The following is a 22,734-nucleotide window of genomic DNA, read 5'->3' on the forward strand; positions in this document are numbered from 1 at the left end:
CATCTCTCTTTTAGCCTTCCTCAACCTCTGATGCCTTCTCCACTGGGACCTTAACATGGGATTCTTTCCTTTGTAGTTCTCCAGTCTGATAGTCTCTCTCTTAGATGCCTGGAACTATTTTCTATATGCCCAAGAGGTTCTTCCTCCATTCTCAAAACTTCTTCACTTTCCCTTCTTCGACCCCGCCTGAGTCCATTTGTCCTCAGGGACTTCTGCCGGAAGTTTAAACATAACTCTTTTCGCCCTTGGGTGAGGGTTGTCTTGCCTCCTAGGAACTCCCCTCTTGTCGAATATGTACATATTCGGGTTACCTCCGTGTCCATTCCAACCTTGGTTAGATGGAATTCTCTCGAACGCCTCAGTCAGTTCCTTGTTGTAAACTGCCCCACATTTGGGACACATCAAGCATTTTGTCCCGTACTTGTAGCAATGCACAATAAAACTAAGAAGGCTTTCTCCAGGCTTGGGATACACCTTCAGTAGTTGGCTTTCCTTTCTCCAATTTCTCTCAGTCTTAGTTCGTTGCCATCTTTCATAGTCCTCAGCCACCCTTCGACACATCATGATGCTACACCTTGGGCACAACAGCATGTCAGAATTTCTTTTGTGACACCTCCGCATGTATTCACGTAGGCTCTCATTAGCTTCAGGGTAGCCAAACTGCATTCCCTCTTGCTCTATCTTCAGACACCTCTCCACTTCCTCCATTTCTGGGGGGGGGGGGGGGGGTGGTTCAGATCCACCATGTTGACACCTAGATTGGCGCCATCAGCAATTGAAATTTCCTCAAATTTCTTCCTTAGGACCTCAGTAGCCTCAATTTCCTTCCCATTAAGACCTTCAGTGACCTTTGGTTCGACATTAGAAACCTGTTCACCTTCGACAAAAATTCCAAAGGGAACATCATTATTTAGGCCATCAGTAGCCTGCTTTCCAACTAGCACATAGCCTTCAGCTTCTGTTTCCTTCACAACCTCCACTTCTACCATGTCAATCATGTTGATTTCGATAGGTTCAGCATAATTTGTGTCAGCAATGTTGAGGGGGTCAGCATCAACCTTCATCTGGTTTTTTCCCTTGTCAGCGAACTTGAGGCGGCCATCCTTAATTGCATTCTGAATAAGATCCCTAAAAAGAAAGCATTGTGAGGTTTTATGGCCTAAAAAATTATGATATTTATAGAAGCCTCTTCTCTTCCGTTGTTCTAACGGAGGAATTTTGGTATTAGGAGGAACTATCATTTGGCCATCTTTTACTAATAAATCGAAGATTTATTCACATTTGGTAACATCAAATGTGTAAGTATTTTTAGGAAATCTATCATTCTTTTTAGTTTCGACAGGGTTCCTGCCATTCGAAGGTGTAAGTAATTTACAAGCATAAGGTGTCGCTTCTTTTAATTCAGCCAAATCTACTTCGAATTCCTCGAGACCATAAGGGTCATTAGAGATTTCAGACTCCCCATCTTCGAATTCGACATAAGCAACCCTTTCTTTCTTATAACTCTTATTCGCTCTGGCCTTTTCAGCTTTTAAACGTTCGACTTGTCGAACCCTGTCTGCTAATTGGGCCATATCTCTTAGATACTGGGTATCTAACTTTTTCCTAATGGAATAGTCTAAACCTCTAGCGACCATTTCGACCAACTCATGTTCAGACACTATTGTAAAGCCTCTAGATTTCAACAAACGAAACTTATTCAGAGAATCATCTATAGGTTCAGTGAATTTTCTTTTGATACTGGCTAACTCCTTAAGACTTATCTTAGTTTGGCCCATGTAGAATTGTTCATGAAACAATCTTTCCAAATGAGGCCAAGTATCTATGGAATTTGGTGGCAAAGTTGTAAACCACGTGAAGGCATTCTTCGTTAAAGAACTGGGGAAATATTTCATTCTTAGGTTCTCACTGTTCGCCAAATCCCCTGCCCCAGTCATGTATCTGGCTATGTGTTCTATAGTGGGTTCACTAGTGTCCCCTGAGAATTTGGTGAACTTAAGGATTTTACAACCCCTTGGTAATTCAGTTTGTAGGACGTATTCTGATAAAGGAGAGGAATAATTTGGCCGTCGAAGTCCTGTATTCAGACCATTCTGGGCCATGATTCTCTCTATCATAGTAGTTAAGTCATTTTCCATCATGTTTTCTCGCCTAACCCTATGAATTACTTCATCTGCATCCTGGTCTCTATTAACCATTATTACTCTCCTAGGTTGTTCTTCAGGGACTTCCTGTCGAACTGACTGTTGTTCTAATCTTGCCCCCATGACCCTTTCGTCAGGCGCTTGTCTAGGTGGTCGAACCTGATTTATAGTTGGTTCTTCTTCCTAGATTATAACTTGGTTTGGTCTGCGTCGAACAGAGGACTGAGGGGCGCCTAGGAAATCTGCTATGCGCCCCATCTGCGCTGACAGTTGTTGGTATGTTTGGGCATTATCATTGTTAGTCCTATTTAAATTCTGTATTAGGGGAGAAAAAATGGTATTCATTTCTCTGGCAAGAACTCCTACCATATCATGGTTACTAGCATCCATTTGTTGTCTAAAGGCTGCCTGGTTATTCGTTGTAAGGGTAGGTAATAGGGTGGAGACTCCTTGGGTATTTCGACCTACATGGTTCATGCCAGAACCAAAATTTTGAATTGGCGAAATAACTGTATTATGGGGTTGAGTATATATGGAAGTATTATTTTGAAGTCCTGCCATGGCAGTAGATGGCATTCCATATGGGTATTCTCTCAAAGGCCTAAAATTCTCAAATCCTGGTGCCCTAGGGGTTGAATTTGCAGAAATGTCTGCTACGCTTGACATAATAGGCATTGTTGTCGAATTATTTAAGGCCATGGATCGAGATGTTGGTATGGCATGTGCACTAGGGATCTCAGTGGGTGCATCAATCGAATTTGCTCTGATTGTGCCTGTTCCTTGGGGAGGAAATTGTTCCCCTTGACTGGTTGTATTAACCATCTTTTTTGTGTTTTTTCTTTTGGTTATAGGTTGCGAATTGTTGGCTATCTTACCACTTCTAAGGTTCATACAACACTATGGTTTTTTAACCCAAAAGAATAACAACAATTTTGTATTGTAAAAGTAAAGCAAACTATTATAATTAACAGTTCTTTTGACACCGTCCCACTGGGCGTGCCAATTTGTTTACCAGTAATTTCTGACAAACAATCGCTAGTCCTCTAATATTATAAATCTTGGTAACTTACAGGATCAACTAGATTGATCCTAGGACATGTGTCTCAAGAACTAGTATTATGGTGATTTGACTCATGATTGAGTTTGTCTCTGGTTTATGAATGGTAAAAGGTGTTTCGATAATAACTCTAAACGAAATTTATGACTTTAAAGACAAAGGATAAATGGTAGTGATTTTGTAAAAAGGTTCTTTTAAGATCATAAAGGTAATTGGCAAAAAGTAAAGATAAATAACTTGAAGTAAAAGTTTTAAGTTTGAGAAAGTGCTGGAAATGAAGGTTTGACGAAATGTAAATGCAAAGGTAAAAGTAATGATGAAATACTGAAAATAAGGGCAATTCGACAGAAGAAAAGACAGTAAATGGTTTTAGTTTAAATAACTTGCATAAAAAAGATAACATGAAATGTAATCATGGTGTTCTTCATACATACATTTTCAGCAAAGACTCGTTTCTCTCGCTCCGGTACTTTGAGTATTTTTAGTGAATTTTGTATATCAGTTTGAACACACCAAATCTGAAAACTAAGACTCCTATTTATAACAATTCGGCCCTAACGGTCTCTACACAGATGATTGCCACGTTCGACATTTTCAAACATTGTGTGTCTCAGATGCTTCCACGCGTTTGCCTGACGAAACTACTTCGTTTGAATTTCAAATCCTTCCCGCTCGAAGCTTCGAAACTGCCAATGCGTTGTCGAATAGAACTTGTGGAGATCAAAAAAAATCTTCTAAGTATTAAGCTTCGACAGGAAGGTCCTTTCTCCCAAGAAAAGGATTTAATAAAATAGCTTCGACAAAGCCATTTTTATATTATTCTCCAAAACATTATATTTTCAAAGAACTTCAACTTAATGGTCGAAATCTCCAACTAACACCGGGATTACCAAACCATGAGTTAAAACTCAAAATTTCAACAATGTTGTTCATAAATATTAATCAATACTCGGTTATATGTAATTGCACTTGACTTGTAATTACTCATTTGAGAAATAATGTATTTGAGGCAAAAGTCATGTTATAAATAGTATTAGAAAAAAAGTTTGTGTGGGACACTTCTCTTATATCAATGGACTAAACATTAAGGATTAAAGAGATCCTCGAAGCAATGAGGGTGTGAGACACTTCTCTTATATATTCAGTATTTTCTCCAGTTATAGTCGAAGTGAGATATAATCATTCACATTTGAATTCCAACAATAACTTTGATCCATATTAGGGCTCCACTTTAGCTCATCCACCGAACTTAACCATGGTTCTGATACCACTTGATGGAGAGTTCGAAAATCGCCAGAGGTATCAATGGACTAAATGTTCAGGATCTAAAAGATTGAAAAAAAAAGATAAATCAATTTTATTCAATGTCAAAATCCTTAATGGATTTATGTCCACTATTGAAACATATCAGATTTTTTCCCATATGACTTTTTTGACCAAATTATGGACTTTTTCATTATGGACTCTAGAAATATGATGGATAGTTCATGTCTTGAAGGCCATTATGGTTTCCAAAACTTTGTGAATCTAAAGGCCTACATATGATTTATCTCCATCCTTGTTTTTCACGGGCTACACTTTCCTACTAACCTTCTGCTTGTCATCGCTAGCATCGTTCCACCATTGGATCCTCTTATGATAAGTTATCTTAACACTACACATTCACCCAAAACATACAATGAGAGTATCTGTCACCTCTTTTATATATCTAAAATTTCATCCATTTTCAATTAATTTAAATATATAAATGGATAATATATTTAATATATAAGAAAAATTACTCATTCTTGTATTGTCTTAAAATTTTAGATGAATATACGATTATAAAATATCTTGGATCATGAATATTTAATTCTTTGACATTTTTGACATCCGTCCGACTCTCAACTGATTTTTTTATTTCAAAAATTTAAGAGTATACTTATTTCAAAATTTCGTATTTAAATATCACACATGCAACACGTCAATAAACTTTGTGTTGGATGGTTCCATATAAAACTCTTTCCATGATCAACCAAATTAATGTTAGATCGGATAACAAGTTTTGAAATTTGAAACTAAAAATGTTAACCTCGGCATATCCATCAACTTTTCTTCTCCATTCAATTTAACCAAGGTGTTACAATAACTCAACAGAAAACATGTATATCCCCACATTTCTGCAAAAAGTCTGAATTTCCTTCACCCCCCACCTGCACCTGCACTGCCACATTATCACCCATTGCTAGAAACACAACAAAACAACCTTCTATCTAGAATGTAATAACTCTCTCTCCCTATTCATTCATTCATTCATTCAAATTCAATTATCACAGCGACAAACTTTCACATTTATTCACTCTCTCCTGTCACTACCCCGCTCACATTTACTACCACATTTTACCATTTTACCCCCTCACTTTCACCTCTTCAATGCAAAAACACCTTCGTTACCCTTTCAAACTTCGGGTTTCACAACGACCCATTTTCTACGCCACTTCATTCAACATCGTTTTTAGCTTTTTCCTCAGTTTTTGGTTTCTTTATTTATTTTTTTCCTTAACTCAACTTTGTCGTTTCATGTTGTTTCTTTCAATCACTCTTATTTTTTAATTTAAATTTGAACTAAAGATTCTCTTTTTTTCTTCCCCCGTTATTTTTTTTCTTTCTAATTCTGACGCAAATGAAACAGTACTACATTTTTCTGTTGAGGTAACAACTATGAATCATCCTTAATATTTGCTCTTTTTCTGTTCTTCATTTCCCGTTTCTTTTGTCCTTCAAAGCTTACTGTAAGAAAGTAGCTAACTTTTTATCCCCATTTTGATTTTCATTAGTGTACTATTTATTTCCCTAAACTTTGTTTTTGATTTTGACTCCAAAAATTTCATTTTTATACTTTTTAGGAATGTAATAATAAAGGGTTTCTATTTTATTCTTATTTTCTGTGCCAAGTTTGTATTTTGATACATGGGTTTGTTTTTCTTTCTGGTTTTCTCTTTTTGATGTTTTTCATTCTCTTGTAGGTTGGTTTTGTACTGTTGTTTCTGATGGATGGTAGGAGGCATTCTGTTGATGTTCCTATTTCTAAAACTCTTGTAGCATTGAGGAGAGTAAGGTCATTGAGGGACCCTTCAACAAATGGTATAAGCAAACTCTCTCCTTTGATTGATAACGAGCATTGGGGAAATGGGATTTCTCTTAGGTTTCTTGATGCTCCTTATGCATGTGAGTTTGATGATAATGGTTGCTTAAGGTCAAAGGGGTTAGATGATGAGATAATTTACTCTAATCCTAAGCAGCAAGGTGTTTTCGGGAATAAGTCGCCGAAAGAAAGCTGTTGTAGTAACCATGAGGCTAAAGGATTGGATTTGGCTTATGTGATTCCTTCTAGTAATCATTTGAAGGATGGAGAATCATACTATTTATCGACTGCGTTGTCGTCGTCGCAATCAGGGAGAGTAGATTACTCAAAATCAACCAGGAAGTTTATGCGCAAGAATCAAGTGAAGCCATTTGAATTGATGGGTGGTGATAGAAAGAGTGTTGAGAGTCCATGCCTTTCGGTTCGTGATGCTATGTCAGCTTATAGTGCCTCGACACAAACACCTCGAGATGTTGATGATGTTTTAGTTGATTACAGTGGATGTGGAATAAGCTGTTGTTGGTCGAAATCACCGAGGTTTAGAGACTCGAATCATTATTCTGAAATGGAAGAACTTCCCTTGATGTTGCAGCGTGTTAATGAGACAGATCTTTATGGACATAAAAGCATGAGACACATTGGTGGTGAGATTAGTCCAATGCTTGAAACTCCAAGGAGTTTATCTATGAAATTCAGGCCGAAATCTTTCAATGATTTGGTCGGACAAAATGTGGTTGGGAAGTCACTTTTGGGTGCCATCTCTAGAGGAAGGATAGCGTCGTTTTATCTCTTCCATGGTCCTCGTGGCACGGGAAAAACCTCCGCATCGAGGATATTTGCTGCTGCACTGAATTGCCTCTCTCTCGACGAGCAAAGGCCGTGTGGTTTATGTAGAGAATGTGTTTCGTTTTTTTCTGGAAGAAGTAAAGATGTTAAGGAAGTTGACTCTCTAAGAATTAATCGTTCAGACAAGATTAAATCCCTCGTTAAGAACGCATGCGCAACAGCTCCAGATTTGTCGCGTTTTAAGGTGTTCATTATCGACGAATGCCAGTTATTGAATAAGGAAACATGGGCGACTCTTTTGAATAGCTTAGGGAGTGTTTCTCAACATGTGGTTTTTGTGATGGTCACTCCTGATTTGGATAAGCTTCCACGAAGCGCGGTTTCTCGGGCTCAGAGGTATCACTTTACAAAGATTAAAGATGCCGACATTGCAAGCAGATTGAAAAGAATATGTGCTGAAGAGGGTCTTGAATCTGAGCAAAATGCTTTGAATTTCATTGCTGCTAAATCCTGTGGCTCTCTTAGGGATGCAGAAATGATGCTTGATCAGCTAAGTTTGCTTGGTAAAAAAGTCACAATTTCCTTAGTCTATGAACTTGTAAGTTCGTGCTTTGTTGTATACATATATATTTGTATAACAGTATATGTATGTATTCCTTAATATTCGGTCTTGTTCCTTGTTCTTCTGCAGACTGGTGTCATTTCTGATGACGAATTGCTTGATTTGCTGGACCTGTCTTTGTCATCCGACACTACAAATACCGTCATAAGAGCTCGGGAGTTGTTGAGGTCAAGGATAGATCCTTTACAACTTACATCTCAGCTTGCAAATCTTATTATGGACATTCTTGCCGGGAAATGTGAACTTGGTGGTTCTGAGATCAGAAGAAGATTTTCCGATCGACATATTTGTAAGTGCTTTCGAATATATTATGTATAAACTTGGTGTGTATTAGATTTTTATTTCAGTCCTATTTCCGTTGTCTGATTGATTATTTTTTTCATCGTCTAGCGGAAGCAAACATGCATAAACTTAGTCATGCATTAAGAATACTTTCCGAAACAGAGAAGCAGTTGAGAATTTCTAAGAATCAAACAACATGGTTCACTGCAGCTCTTCTACAGTTAAGCTCTTTAGAATATTCCTCTGTAGATGCAAATGATACCAAGTTGTGTGTGACAGCTGCATCTAATAGAGGTATGTTCTAGCTCTAAAAGTGATTTCAGCCCCAAAGTTAATTCTTCTATAAAGCAATGATTTCTAGCTTTCCATCTAGCATAACATCAACTCTCAACTTTATTAATAGTTTGTTTGGTTTGACGTTCTTTCTTGCGTTCCAAGACAATTCTCAACTTTATTAATAGTACGTTTTGTTTGATCTGGTACAATCGCTCATTCTAAATTTGTCTTTGAATGTTTGCAGATGGTGATTTATGCAGTACATCATCTACAGGTGAAAGTTTGAAGCATCTTGCGATTGCGACAGGCAAGTGTGATGAGAAGTCATATAAAATAGAAGTTCAAGAGGATGACAAGGCGGCGTTGGATTCGATATGGTATAAAGCTACAGACATATGTCAATCTAGAAGGCTCAAAGCTTTTCTCCGGAAGCAAGGGAAGTTGTCCTCGGTTTGTATTAATCAAGGTACATATATAACTTTACTTACGCCTTTATGTCCCCGTGACTCTAATTTAATGAAATGCGCTATAATTTTCAGGTCTTGCAGTGGTGGAGTTGGAATTCCACCACCGTGTCGATGTAGCTAAAGCTGAAAAGTCATGGAAACAGATTGCAAGTTTCCTACAGTTCATATTAGGATGTAACATTGAGCTCAGAATCAATCATATACCTTGTACTTCAGATTCCAAGTATGCAAAGTTGAAGAGGTCTTCTTTCAATTTCTTTAACTGTTCGCGCAGAATTCTTCGAAAATCACTATCATCCGAAGAACAAGGATGTGAATCAGACTATGCTGATTGCATCTCTCAAAAGCCTATGATGATGGACCAAAAACCTCTATCTCGCTCCTCAGTTTGCGGATCTCGTGTGCCTCCTCCCCTCGAGTCCTACCACGGAATGGAGGTTGTAAAAACTCTGAGAAGCTGCGAAGGGAATTTACTAAGCTCGGGGAAAATATTTTTGAATAGGATAATAGATCAAGAGACGACTCCAAGGAATTCTTTTTCTAGAGATGATTCTGTCAAGGGAGAAGAGTGCAATTACGAACATCTTGCTTCATCGGCCGTTGATTTTGATAATAATAATCGGACAAACTGTTTTCCTCGAACGCTCTGGCTTCATAGAAAATTCTCTACTTCATATGCTTCAAAACAGAAGGATTTTTGTTTTATCAATCCTCAAGTACAAATGTACTGAAACTTGTAACTATGATCTTAACAGCTGAACCGAAGCTTCTGAGGAAAAGTAGTTTTGTTTTTTTATTGTATTATGATCAATTGTCTTAGTGTTAGGATATAATTTATGTGAAACATAATATTGGAAGTGCCACTTTTTGTTCTGTTGATTTTTTTTCTGACACTACAACCTCACCGACACCCTCATTTCCATTCGACAAGAAATGTTAAACTCGATTTCTCAAAATTTGATGGATTCAACTGGATTTTTAAATCTGATCAATTCTTTGATTATTATTCAACACATGATGCACAAAGAATCACCATAGCAGCGATTCACATGGAGAAAGATGTGGTACCTTGGTTTCAGATGATGACCAAACCAACCCTTTCGAATCCTGGGCCGGACTGAGTCAATCCCTAGAAATGGAGTTTAGGACTTCCCCATATGAATCACCTAGCTAGGTCCTTTTCAAACTTACTTAAAACACCCGTGTAGCTGACAATTACACCTCCTTCACTGCCTTAGCTAACTGGGTCGATCGAGTCAACCTAACAACTATTTTGGACTGTCTTCTTAGTAGGCTTAAACGAAAAGGAATTTCTTATCCCATCCTATAGGATGGGAAAATACCTTAATAGAAAATCTTGTCTTTAATTAAAACGTTAATTAATTTAGAGATGTATCTCCGAAATATTTTAAAACGTACACCATAAATCTCACTCTGAATGACATTTTACACGTTTATTATTCCAAAGATACTTATTCGTCTAGGGTTTACGGAGATACATCTCTGTATCCTATCCGAATAGTGCATGTTATGTTTGTTTTATGGTTACGCAAATGAAATTGATGATTTATAAATGTTAAGAATCTTGTTATATGATGCGATTTAAACCATACAATCGATATGCAAAAAAATTAACATATAAATTCAGATGGTCCAAAAATGACATAAATAAAGTAGAATGAAGTGAAAATAAAATAAAATCCATAACGAATCCAAAGTACAACTATTATAAACTACTGTGTATGTCGGACTACAACTCCTTTGGCTCCTCATGCTTCTCAGTGTCCATTATCCCCCGTCCTCCGACGTTGTCTCCAGTACATCGGTGCATCACGTGCCTCTGTCATAATAACATCTAGGATCTGACTCACCTGAGACCTATCAGGGAAGATACATCTGTCAATGACTGTCGACACAATTTCCACTAAACGCTGACATCTAGGCAAGACATTATTAGCATGATCTAACTGTGCTTGCTCCTCTAGAATTTTCTAATCAGATGGTCTCGGTTGATCTTCTATAACAACCTGCACCATATACCGATGTGACACCCTGAAGAAACACCTGATGTACTCGTCGACGTAGCTCTAGTCACTCTCAATTATGGTACTCCGTGCCTATTCCGGTATCAGATGACTAAGATAATTATCAAACATGGAATCCATCTTTTTACATTGTTAGACGAGTACAATTGATCTAGAGGGGGGGGGGGGGGGGGGGGGGGGAATAAATCCCCAATTTAAAATTCAGTTTAAAAATATTTTCTCTAGTTATACGACGATTTCGGATCGAAAAACTCGTTTATCCAAACCCATTATCGAAAGGATTGGATATGCGTCTAAACCGTAATGTGATAAATATAATACAATTCCAATAAGAGAAATAGAACCAATATAATTTTCTAAAACATATTTGAACTATATAACACTTTGTTAAGCTATTTTCAATCAAACAAGTTGACAAAATTAACTTGAGCAAATTGTCAAACACTTAATGTGTAATAATCACCAAGCATAATTTCTCTATATGTTGATAATGGTGGAATCCAATTGCAATTGTCTTTACAAAAAAGTTTAAGAACAGTCTAACACTTAGAAATTTTCTGCAATTAACTATTGCATACTTAATTCAAAATAATACCAAATATAAAATAGAGAGAAAGAAAGAGAGAGACACAAGATTTATTTAGGCAGTTCCCTTATCAACCTCGCTATGGGTACGTCTTTCCCCAATTTCAAACGGGAATCGAGATAATTTCTATAACCTTTTACAAATGTTATACAAGAGAAGAAATAACAATGCAAATCCTCAAACTCAATATTTGATGTTGATCCTATCTTCTTCTCCCCCTTTGATCTTAAGCAAGATCAAGTGACCCAAGAACTTCGAATGATCCTCCGGTTACCGCTACTCCCTCGATATACACCCCCGTTCTTCAAGACTTTCACTCGATTGAATCCAATCGCAAGCTTCTTGTCAAAAAGCTCCAGTAACTATTACCATCAGTAGTGAGATGTTGTCCGTGACCTACTTCTTCTTCCACCCGTCGCATGCGGGAGGATGTAGACAATGATGTATCGGTAGGTGAAACACGTCCCATATGGGAAGAAGAAGAAGACGGAGAAGCATGTGCCCCAGAAGTAGATGCCTCCGCATGGCTAGAGTGAACAGGGGTCTCCGAAATCTGAATTTTCTTCCTCCACATTGATGCATGTTATGCAATCCTCTCGTGCCTCAGTCTATCGTCTCTATCAGCCATAATTTCTGTAAGTAAACAGACAATTAGTACAAGTAACCATACAATCAAGAAAAGCAAAAAAAATAGACTAATCATTTACGAAGATGCATCTCCGGAGTACTGGAAATCCAAACGTTGAGAAATTCTGAATATGCATCTCCAGAATTTTCTACAACTTTTAAGGTCCGTCAATGGCGGTAACGGAGACCACCAAACCCCAAAAATAATGATTGGGTCGCTATTTTAACCATCAAACATATTCTACAGTATGTATAAACTATCATTCATGCAACTTCTACTCATTTATTACCTAAATCATCAACTTCTACTATTTATAGTAAAACTCAATAAACTTTTCAAAACATAAAAAACTTATAAATTTAGAGTTTACTTTAATGTTGAATAATGTCTCTGATGCACTTGATGATGATTTTTGAGCTTGATTGTTTGATTTTGAACTTGGTTGATGGAAGAAGCTTTAAGAGAGTTTTAGAAAATTGTGTTTTTTTAAAAATGAGGAATGAGAAGGGTTCTGACGCGATTTAAAATTCAATACCGTGGAGAGATACATCTTCGAAATAATTTTGAAGATGCATTTCCGAAATTTTTTAACGTTAAATCAGAATTTTATTTACTCATGTGCGTTCGGAGATGTATCTCCGAAATCTATAATCATTTTAGTATTTTCACGTGATGCACTAATAATATATACGGTGCATTAAGAAATTCCCTGAACTAGATTTGAGACGTGATGTTGTGATCCAATAACCTCACACACTATCCAAAACCTTCTCACTAGCCTTGCTTGCAGAAAAATACACCCCCAATCCAAACAACTCACTCCGAACCACAACCCCAAATCACCTCATTTCACAACCCTTTATACGAAATCACCAGCTTTACCACCATTATTACCCGCCCAAATCCTAAACCACCATTTTCACAAACCAAACATCCCAATGTTAAGAATATTACCGCTGCAAAAATTCAACTCTACCGTGAAAAAGGCTTATGCTAATGTCGTGATGCGAAATTCTACCCATCGCACAAATGTTCCAATAAACATATCTATCTCCTCTAAGTGCACGATGATGATCTCGTAGATACTGATTCTGAGCCCCCTTCACCTTTTCCACAGACGGCCATTGACATGTAGTCTCTCAAGGAACACCATTTATCCGGGAACGCGTTACATGGGTCTATGGGAGCAGGTACCATGCGTTTCAAGGGCACAATTCAAGGAATAGATATTCAGATTCTGCTTGATGGCGTCAATTCTAACAACTTCTTGCAACCCATAATCACTCATTGACTCTAAATTTTGATTCATTTAGCTAGGCCTTTCAACGTTCTTGTGGGAAATGATAGTAAGTTAACATCACAGGGCTTTATTCCAGACCTCTCTGTCATAGTGCAGGGGCACTTAATGCAAGTTCCAGTTCACTTATTATCCTTACTTGATGTTAGGTGTGCCATGGTTGAAGACATTGGGACCTCACATTACCTATAGCCATAACTTTGAGTCAGTCTCAGTTCCACCACTTCCGTCATTTGCACAGATGGTTCTAAATCTGTTAAGGCAACACTCAATTTTTTCCAAATTATCCAAATGTTTTTTTGGTAAGACACAGATGGATTATCTGGACCACACTATCTCTCGTTAGGGTGTGGAGATGGATGGTTCCAAAATTCAAGTTGTCCTTGATTGGCCCATTCCCATTAACATCAAGAAACTTTGTGGTTTCCTCGGATTGTCCTGCTATTACCGTTGCTTTATCAAGAAAATTTGAGAGTCTTGGATCTCTCCTTTCCCAAATTATCGAGAGTTGGATATCGTCCAATAACCACTCACTAATTCCCAGATAATCCTTTATGCTTTGTTATTTTCCTATTTATTGGACATAACAATCCATAGAACTTACACACATCAATTAACTAATTAATAAAATATAACTGACAGAGAAATAAAACAGTAACGATTAATAAAATAATTGCATCACAGAATAGAAATGGTTCATAATAATTTTGAAGCTCTAACACAATATTGGCTTCACAAGTTTTTGGGGTACGATTGGCATTGTCCACCCTTCATGATGGTTTCATCACTTTGATCAACAAGGATGTGAATCAGGATCCTCTGTTATTGGATATACGCAACCAATGCCTCCTAGAGAAAGACCATGCAATGAGTGAGTTTATTTGGCATGCTAGAACCCTGCCACTTTTGCAAAGTATATTATTCTTATCTAATCTAAAATTATATCAACGTCTTTCAAATTGTTATCAAAGTTTTATTTGAAGATCATATTTGCTCAACATGGAAAACGAGGAAAGAAAGCATATATAAAGATCATAGTTTTATTAGAAATTTTTCCTTAAAAAAAATGTAAATAAGTCAATGAAAAATAAACATGTCAATATAAACAAATATTTAGTTTCGTTACTTTTTTTAATTTGTTAATCTATTTAAATATTAGTTAAACAATTTATTTACACGGGTTTAAATGAAATATTCAAATGAAATAACATTTTAAATAGGTTAATAAGTCAATCAACTTTTGAAAATAAACCTTTAACATTCTAAATTTTTAAACTTTGAGTTTTTTTAGGAGGTTAGACTTAATTTTTGGAAAATCTAACTAGGCCCGCCTATTCACATCTCTATACCCAAGTTCGATTATCAAAAGTTTAATTAATTTGGATATTAAAAAATAAAACAATAAAATTACAAAATTTTGGATGATGGGATTTAAACATAAGATTTCAAACTAGAAAAATCAAGTTTTTTGTGCTCGGATACTCAAGCTTACATTTTTGGTAAAGTGATTTAATTCAAATGCCCTATGTTTTCAAGTATCTGTGACAAGACCTGTTATGGAAGAACTTTCGATTCTAGTGCCCGAGGCGACCTTTTTGGAATGAGACTTTAAGTTGAGTCCTTCAAGCGAGACTTTAACTTGTGTCCCTCGGACGAGACTTTAAGTTAAGTTCCTCGGGCGAGACTTTTAAGTTGATTTCCTCAGACAAAACTTTCAATTAAGTCCCTCAGAGAGACTTTAAGTTGAGTCCCTCAATCGAGATTTTAAGTTGAGTCTCTCAGGTGAGACTTTTAGTTGAGTTCCTCAAGCGTGAGTTTAAGTTGAGTCTATTGGACATGTGACTCCATTCACAAGAAATGAGAGAGAGGGGGGGGGGGGGGGGGGGTTGAATTGTGGACATTTGAAAATATTGATTTAAAAAAATAAATCATTTGATAAATCAGAGTTTAAAGCCATTTTATAAAAATAGTAAAAATGCAACGAAAGTTCAAAGTAAATAACTGGAAAATAAAGAGATAAGGGAAGAGTAATAACATCAGAGAATTATACAGATACGTCAAAGAAGACCTTATCATGTCCCCAATAATTGATCTTGAGAGTTTGACTATGCTTGAGAGCTTTTAGAAGGTTATACCCACGAACCCCTTTATACATGGAAATGAAGTTTCAGGTTAACTTCTAACCAAACAACGAACATGGTTTGAAGCAACTACTCTTCACACTAAACAAAGATTTTGCACATGCTGATCTTGAATCAAAATTGAGTTTTTAGTTGGCTATCCTCCTAACCAAAATGGAGTTTTATACTGACTGACCACGAACCAAACCGAGATTTATACATGGATGATCTCGAACCTAATGAATTTTTATATCGGGCTAAACTCTGAAATCAAGTGTGATTTTACACCAAACTTATCTCGAACCGATAGAAATTTTAACGGACTGAGCTCAAGAACCATTGTAGAGATTTTTATTAAGTCTACAAATTTACTTTTGAAAACTATTTTTTATTTAATAGTTTTAAAAATTAAAAAATTAAAATAGATTTTGGATATTTTGGTTTTTAGTTAATAGCTCAAGAACCTTTTTTATTTATTTATTTAGTTTAATTGTAATTTTTGTCCCTCTATTTTTATTTTTTTGAGGTTTGATTTTCCTATTTTGAAGTTTGGATTTTTAGTCCCTCCATTTTAATTTTTTCGGGATAATCTGCCTTTTAATTTTAGATCAAATTTTAATAAAATAACAATCTAATTGATGATGTGTCATTGTCACATCTACAACAATTATTTCCACTTTATTTTTTACTTAATAATATATAATTAATTTTATTTTAATAATAATATAAATCATTATATTTATAAAAAACAAAAAGAATTAAATTACAATGAATTTTTAATTATTTGTTTTTCAGAATATATATTTTTGATTATATATTATTTTAAAAAAAATTGAAGAATTAGTGACTTAAAATCATAAAATTAAAAAAAATTCAGATTTCAGCAAATAAATTTTTTAAAGAATTAGTGACTTAAAATTATAAAATTAAAAAAAAATCAGATTTCAACAAATAAAAAATTTGAAGAATTAATGACTTAAAATCATAAAATTAAAAAAAAATCAGATTTTAGCAAATAAAAATTTGAAGAATTAGTGACTTGAAATCATAAAATTTTAAAAAAAATCAGATTTCAGCAAATAACGAATTTGAAGAATTAGTGACTTCAAATAAAAAAATAAAATAAAAAAATAAGATTTAGGCAAAGGGGAATCAAACCCGTACCTAAGAATATTGAAGCTAATTTCATTTGCCATCAGAATTACTGAAAGTTCTTCAAAAATTTTGTTGCAATACAATAAAGATATGTAGCATAAGAGGCACCGAAGCTGCAAATTGTACCACCACCACCGATAACCCTAATGGCAGAATAGTTGATGTAAACAAACAGAACTAGATCTGATATTAACACCATGCTCTCAAATCCACACACAAGTGTCAAAAAACGCAATAGAATTTGTCTTATATAATATAGAATTCAACATGGAGTGACAAATCATTAATAAACCTTTTTTAATCCCTACTAGCCCACACAAAGTAACAAAAACATAACATAAGTGTTGAATTGTAATTTCTTGTGTTGAAGCAGGTTATTTAACAGAAGGAAGGAAGTGTCGAATTACCTAGTGTGTCGAGTTGTACTAGTGTTCGAAGTGTCGAAACATATTACGTCACACAGGATTTCAACTTAGGCCTATTTTTAGTAGTGTTAACTATTTTGGAAGGTTGATCTTGAAGGCTCCAATATCTCAGAATAGAACCTTCAAGATTGAGCTTAATGTGATGGAGTATAAGTGTCTTGCAAAGCAGACATCAGAGATGAATGGAAGACATCAAATATTTGAAGAGAAGAAATATGGTTTCAGGATTACCAGAAATCGACATTCCAAATGAAGTGTGTGAAGAATGTGTGCAGGCAAAGCCACACAAGAACAACTTCAGTAAGGATACAAGAAGCAGGTCGAAGGCAATTCTTGAAGTCATATACTCTGATGTATCTGGTCCTATCCAGGTGGATTCAATTAGAGGTAACAAATACTTTGTTACATTCATAGATGATCTCAGTCGAAAATTGTGGGCTTACCTGATCAAGAAGAAAAGTGAAGTGATCGGGGTATTTGCCAAGTTTAAATCTATCTTTGAAAGATAAAGCGGTCGAAAGATAAAGACTTTGAGGACTGATTGTGGTGGAGAATATGTGTCTAAAGACTTCGACGCATTATGTGTGAAAGAAAAGATTGTGCATGAGGTGGTGTCACCCTACACTCCATAGTAGAATGGAGTTGTAGAAATAAATAATATAACCATCATGAATATGGTGATAAGTATGTTGAAAGGAATGTATATACCCAAAGAATTATGGGGAGAAGTTGTGTCGATTGCAACATATATCCTGAATAGATGTCCGATGAAGAAGCTAGAAGGAATCACGCCAAAAGAATGTTGATCTGGTGTCAAGCCTAGCTTGAGTCATCTGAAGGTGTTTGGATCTATAACACATAGACATGTGTCATATTAGTTGAGAAGAAAACTTGATGACAAGTCGAGTCAGAGGATCCTGATAGGATATCATTTGACTGGAGGATACAAGTTGTTCGACCCAGTAAACAAGAAAGTGGCGATCAGTAGGGAAGTGATGATAGATGATCTTAAGGAATGGGATTGGACTGAGAATGTTAAGAAGGATTCAGTGAGAATCTTATGTGATGAACCAACTAGTGAAGTCGAAAGAGAAGTTTGATAAGAAGTCAAAGGTGAAGCAGGCCCAAGCAGGCCTCAAAGAACAAGACACATGCCTACAAGATTGCAAAAATGTGTGATTACATCAGATGATGTGGTCAATGAAGAAGGTGAGTTGGTACACTATGCTTTCTATGGAGATGTCAAACCAGTCAATGCATCTGAGGCATTGAAAGATTCGAAGTGGGTGAAAGCAATGAACGAAGAACTGAAGTCAATCGAAGTCAACAACACTTGGTCACTTTCCGAATTGCCCCAAGACAAAAAGGAAATCGATGTGAAGTGGATATAAAAGGTGAAGTTGAATCCCAAAGGAGAAGTGTCTCGACAGAAGGCGAGACTTGTGGCGAAAGGATTTCTTCAGAAAGAAGGAATCGACTTTGACGAACTTTTTACACCTGTTGCTAGGATCAAAACAGTCAGGTTGGTTGTTGGTCTAACAAACATGAACACCTGGAAGATGTGTCAGATGGATGTGAAATGCGCATTCCTAAATGGCCCCTTAGAAGAAGAAGTTTATGTTGCACAACGAGTTGGGTTTGTGAAACAAGGAGAAGAAAGAAAGGTGTATAGGCTGCATAAAGCCTTGTACGGACTTAAACAAGCTCCAAGAGCTTGGAACAAGAAGATAAATGGCTTTCTGTCGCAACCTGAAAAATACAGTGTGCGAAAAAACAACCGGCGAAAGAAAATGACAGAAGAGTCGCCACCGTGCGTTATTTATCCTAAAGGAGGGAAAGGAAACGCTCGAAGTAAACCTGAAAAGAGGAAAGGAAAAGACAAGGTCTCGCAACCAAATCTTGGGTTCGGGAGTCGGTTATGCGAAGGGAAGGTATTAGCACCCCTACGCATCCGTAGTACTCTACGGGATCCACTTTTGTAGTTCTTGTCTAAAGGGTGTGAGTTTATCTTGTGCTGTTTACTAAAAAAAAGGGTTAAATGAAAAAAAAATAAAAAATAAAAAAATAAAAAAATAAATAAAAGAAAAAATCTTGGACTTGGACCTCTCTCATTTGAGCCCACAGGTCCACAAAAATCAGGTTATAAATTCAGAGTTTCAGTGAAACAAAATTTCATTATTCTATTCCTATTACCCTGTCTGGGAAAAAGATAGTGAGAGAAGAACTCTGGGAAAAAGATAGTGAGAGAAGAGCTAATAGAGTTCAGAGCAGCCTCCAAACCCTGAAGGGAACTCAACTGCACAAAATCACCTCTGCCTCACATAAACCCTAAAGATTGTTTTGTAAACCTCACGGGTGCAACTCAATTTCAATCAAGCTCTCCAATCAGGTTTGCCCTATATCCATCATCTTTATGCCTTTAATTTGAATGCTCTAAATGTATGAGGTATTATGGGTGAATTTGATACCCTCTTGATGCATGTGTTTGACAAGAGGTTTAGGCCTCCTACCCTTGGTTGCTTTTTGTGAGCTTTTTGTGAATTTTAATGGCATGATTCATGTGGTTACATTTTGATTTGGGGGCAACTCTTGGTTACCCTATTTTGTTTCTCTAACCTGTTTGTTGAGTTTTGTTTTGTGAGGGCTCATATGACTCTTGCAGAGATGGTTTGCCTGGTGTTCCACTTTATTTGTGGGATACCGCCTGGAGGTTCCATTCCGATTACCTGTACTGACCCACTTTCTTTAATGATGTTAGCTTGGAGGGATCTCAGTGTTTATCGTTCCTTTAATTGCTATTACCTCGGATCTTCATCCGTGTGGTACCTTTTACATTTTTCCCGCATTTTACTGCTTTCCTAGCTGGAAGACCTCGATAGAAGGCAATGTTTTTGTGTTTACTTTATGCAGGTTCCTTCATCAAGGACTGCCTTTTTGCATGAGTTTACCAAAACCTAACCCTTCATTGATTTTTCTTCTCCTAAACACATGTTTACTCCTTCTACTACAGGCGAGTAAGTCTCCAAAGGTCGAGCATCCGGTAGATTGCGTAGTAACGTCGTTCGTTCAAAACCCAATCCATAACCCCGTAGTTAGCCGAACTACGGCTTGCTCTGATTCTCATTCCAGATGAGATACGTAGGCATAAGACGCGATGTCTTAGCGAGCACAATTACCCTTAACCCCTAGGTAGCCGAGCTACGAAGACTCTGATTCTCATATTCAGATGAGATACGTATGCAGTGGATGCGACATCCGTGCGAGTCATTTTCTTTTGACCCCTTTTTTTAGTAAATAACACATTAGATAAACCCACACCCTTTAGACAAGAACTACAAAAGTGGATCCCGTAGAGTACTACGGATGCGTAGGGGTGCTAATACCTTCCCTTCGCATAACCGACTCCCGAACCCAAGATTTGGTTGCGAGACCCTGTCTTGTCCTTTCCTTTTTCCAGGTTTACTTCGAGCGTTTCCTTTCCCTCCTTTGGGATAAATAACGCACGGTGGCGACTCTTTTGTCATTTTCTTTCGCCGGTTGTTTTTTCGCACACTGTATTTTTCAGGTTGCGACAGCTGGCGACTCTGCTGGGGACCCGGTTTCCCTAAGCGAGTCCCTCCTAGCTTTTGTAGTTTGTTTGTTTATTGGGTGTTCATGCTTTTGTACAGTTATTTATTTACCTGCTTTACCTTATTGCATTGTGTATATATCATTGCTGTATCTGTTGGCTGGCTATGGCTGCTTGGTGATCTTTGTGAGATGAGTTCTATACCCGAACTCGAGTGCACTTAGGATAGGAGAATGGCATAGTCTTGTCGACTTGTGTGGAGTTACTCCTTAGCAAGTTGACTTGCAAGCCCATTCACTTGGTGGAGGTCATGTTGAGATCAATAATGTCACACAAGTAAGTTGTGGTTAGACATTACTTTTTCCAATATAGACCTTAGAAGCCGAGGACCTTAGTTTACCAAACCCATCTTGGCCTATTCATAGGACGTAGTGCGAAAGTCGTTCAAGTGTAAGATTTGATACGATTGTTACACGATACTACACTCATAAGAGTCTCTCTTGAGAATATTTTTGGAATACGAGTAGTCGTTCCTCCGATAATATCCGAAAGATGGGATTATGACTATGGGAACCTTTTGTAGAACATGTTTGGTAGGTTTAAACCTTAGTACACTCCTTTTGGGTGGTTCTTAACCTAAACTCCATGCTCGTGACTTGCAACAAACCCTTGATTCATGGTTGATCCGATCAGGTATCCTTAATATCAATGAAACTTGGGTGTTGATAAGGTGTAAACCATAATCCACCAAAATGGGTGGTTGATATTAAGGATAACATGATCCATCCCATGACCTTTGTTTGGTGTGCTCTTAATTTCTCTCCAGACAGTGCAACCTGGCAGATGTTCAAGCAGATACAACGATCCTTATTCCCATGCCACTGCACTGCATTCACATCATTTTGCATCACATCATTTTGCATTCATAATCATTCACACATGTTTATCCATTTCTGTGGGGTTTATATCTTCTACTTGATTCTAGTCAGAATTTTCTTTGTTCTCATCAACGGCTTAGTCTTTTTTTTTACATCGTTTATCTATTGAGAGACTGGAATCAAGGGGGTAGAATACCTTTGGAATTGATAAACATGTCATTGCATTTACATATTCATTAGCATGTCTTGCATAACAGGTACCGCCACAGTGCTCTCAGTTTGTTTGGTGTTCCATTATCAGGATAGCTGACCCAAACATTCACCGGTACGGTACCCGCAGAAACCAACAGAGAGTAATGGAAAGCCTACAGGCAAAGTTCGCCGAGATGAAAATCCGCATGAATCAATTCATGGATGTGGTTCAAGGGGTGGCTCAGGGACAGCAAGAGCTCGGGCAGATGATATAGAGGAATCCCCCTGCTCAACCAGAGACGGTGACTGATCCTCCAGCTGGAGAGGCTAATGGACCCAATGGACCGGGGCCTATCCCAATCCTACATGTCACCTCCAGTCAACAACCCGTTCATGATGATCAGGACGATCAGTTCCTCCTACTGCAGGAAGACTTTGGCATGGGTCATGGTGTGGACCCCATGTTTAGAAGATTGGAAGAGAGGTTGAAGGCAGTGGAAAGACAGAATCCTCTGGGAGTAGATGTTGCTGACTTGGGGCTGGTCCCAGGTGTGAGAGTGCCACCGAAATTCAAGGTCTCGATATTTGACAAATACAATGGCAACTCTTGCCCGAAGACCCATGTGCAAGCCTATTTCCGTAAAATGGTTGCATACTCCGATGACGAAAAGTTGCTTATGTACTTTTTCCAGGACAACCTAGCTGGGGCATCCCTGGAATGGTATATGAGGCTGGACAGAGCCCACATCCGTTGCTGGAGGGATTTGGCTGAGGCTTTCGTGAAGCAGTATTAGTATAATGCAGACATGGCTCCGGACAGAACTCAACTTCAAAATCTGTCTCTTAAAAGCAATGAGTGCTTCAGATTATACGCTCAACACTGGAGAGAAACAGCTTCCCGTGTTCAACCTCCTATGTTGGAGAAGGAAATGGCTAACATGTTCATGAACACTCTGCCGGGACCTTATTTGGAGCGCCTGGTGGGTTGCAATGCCTCCAATTTTGCTGATGTAGTCTCTACCGGAGAGAGGGTGGAGAATTACCTGAGGACATACAAGACCCAGAGTGGAGGTGGATCCTCA

At 37.4% G+C, this 22,734-nt stretch overlaps 2 protein-coding genes across 4 annotated transcripts; one reads left to right on the forward strand and one right to left on the reverse strand.

The window, feature by feature from the left end:
- Positions 1-1,271: 1,271 nt before the first annotated feature.
- LOC127136358 (uncharacterized) lies at positions 1,272-2,267 on the reverse strand. The gene has a single exon (XM_051062925.1). The coding sequence runs from the start codon at positions 2,265-2,267 to the stop codon at positions 1,272-1,274; it is 996 nt and encodes a 331-aa protein (XP_050918882.1).
- A 3,019-nt stretch (positions 2,268-5,286) lies between these two features.
- On the forward strand, positions 5,287-9,637 carry LOC127074020 (protein STICHEL-like 2). 3 transcript variants are annotated; one of them, XM_051015276.1, is made up of 6 exons: positions 5,287-5,460; positions 6,207-7,709; positions 7,803-8,022; positions 8,124-8,309; positions 8,536-8,757; positions 8,831-9,637. In XM_051015276.1, the coding sequence occupies exons 2-6, from the start codon at positions 6,231-6,233 to the stop codon at positions 9,487-9,489; spliced, it is 2,766 nt and encodes a 921-aa protein (XP_050871233.1). In that variant the 5' UTR covers positions 5,287-5,460; positions 6,207-6,230; the 3' UTR covers positions 9,490-9,637. The 3 variants fall into 3 exon arrangements, with proteins under 3 accessions (XP_050871233.1, XP_050871232.1, XP_050871234.1); XM_051015275.1 differs by lacking the exon at positions 5,287-5,460 and adding an exon at positions 5,494-5,892; XM_051015277.1 differs by lacking the exon at positions 5,287-5,460 and adding an exon at positions 5,907-5,972.
- The last annotated feature ends 13,097 nt before the right edge of the window (positions 9,638-22,734 follow it).

The sequence above is a fragment of the Lathyrus oleraceus genome, chromosome 4 (genome assembly GCF_024323335.1).
Source record: "Lathyrus oleraceus cultivar Zhongwan6 chromosome 4, CAAS_Psat_ZW6_1.0, whole genome shotgun sequence".
Taxonomy (NCBI): domain Eukaryota; kingdom Viridiplantae; phylum Streptophyta; class Magnoliopsida; order Fabales; family Fabaceae; genus Lathyrus; species Lathyrus oleraceus.

What these genes read in the sequence shown, in the direction of transcription:
- LOC127136358 (XM_051062925.1), bottom strand. Translation starts at nt 2,267, where the DNA reads ATGGGGGCAAGATTAGAACAACAGTCAGTTCGACAGGAAGTCCCTGAA.
- LOC127074020 (XM_051015276.1), top strand. Translation starts at nt 6,231, where the DNA reads ATGGATGGTAGGAGGCATTCTGTTGATGTTCCTATTTCTAAAACTCTT. An exon ending in GACAGCTGCATCTAATAGAG is followed by an intron (nt 8,310 to 8,535) that starts GTATGTTCTAGC and finishes GAATGTTTGCAG; the next exon opens with ATGGTGATTTATGCAGTACA. An exon ending in CTCGGTTTGTATTAATCAAG is followed by an intron (nt 8,758 to 8,830) that starts GTACATATATAA and finishes TATAATTTTCAG; the next exon opens with GTCTTGCAGTGGTGGAGTTG.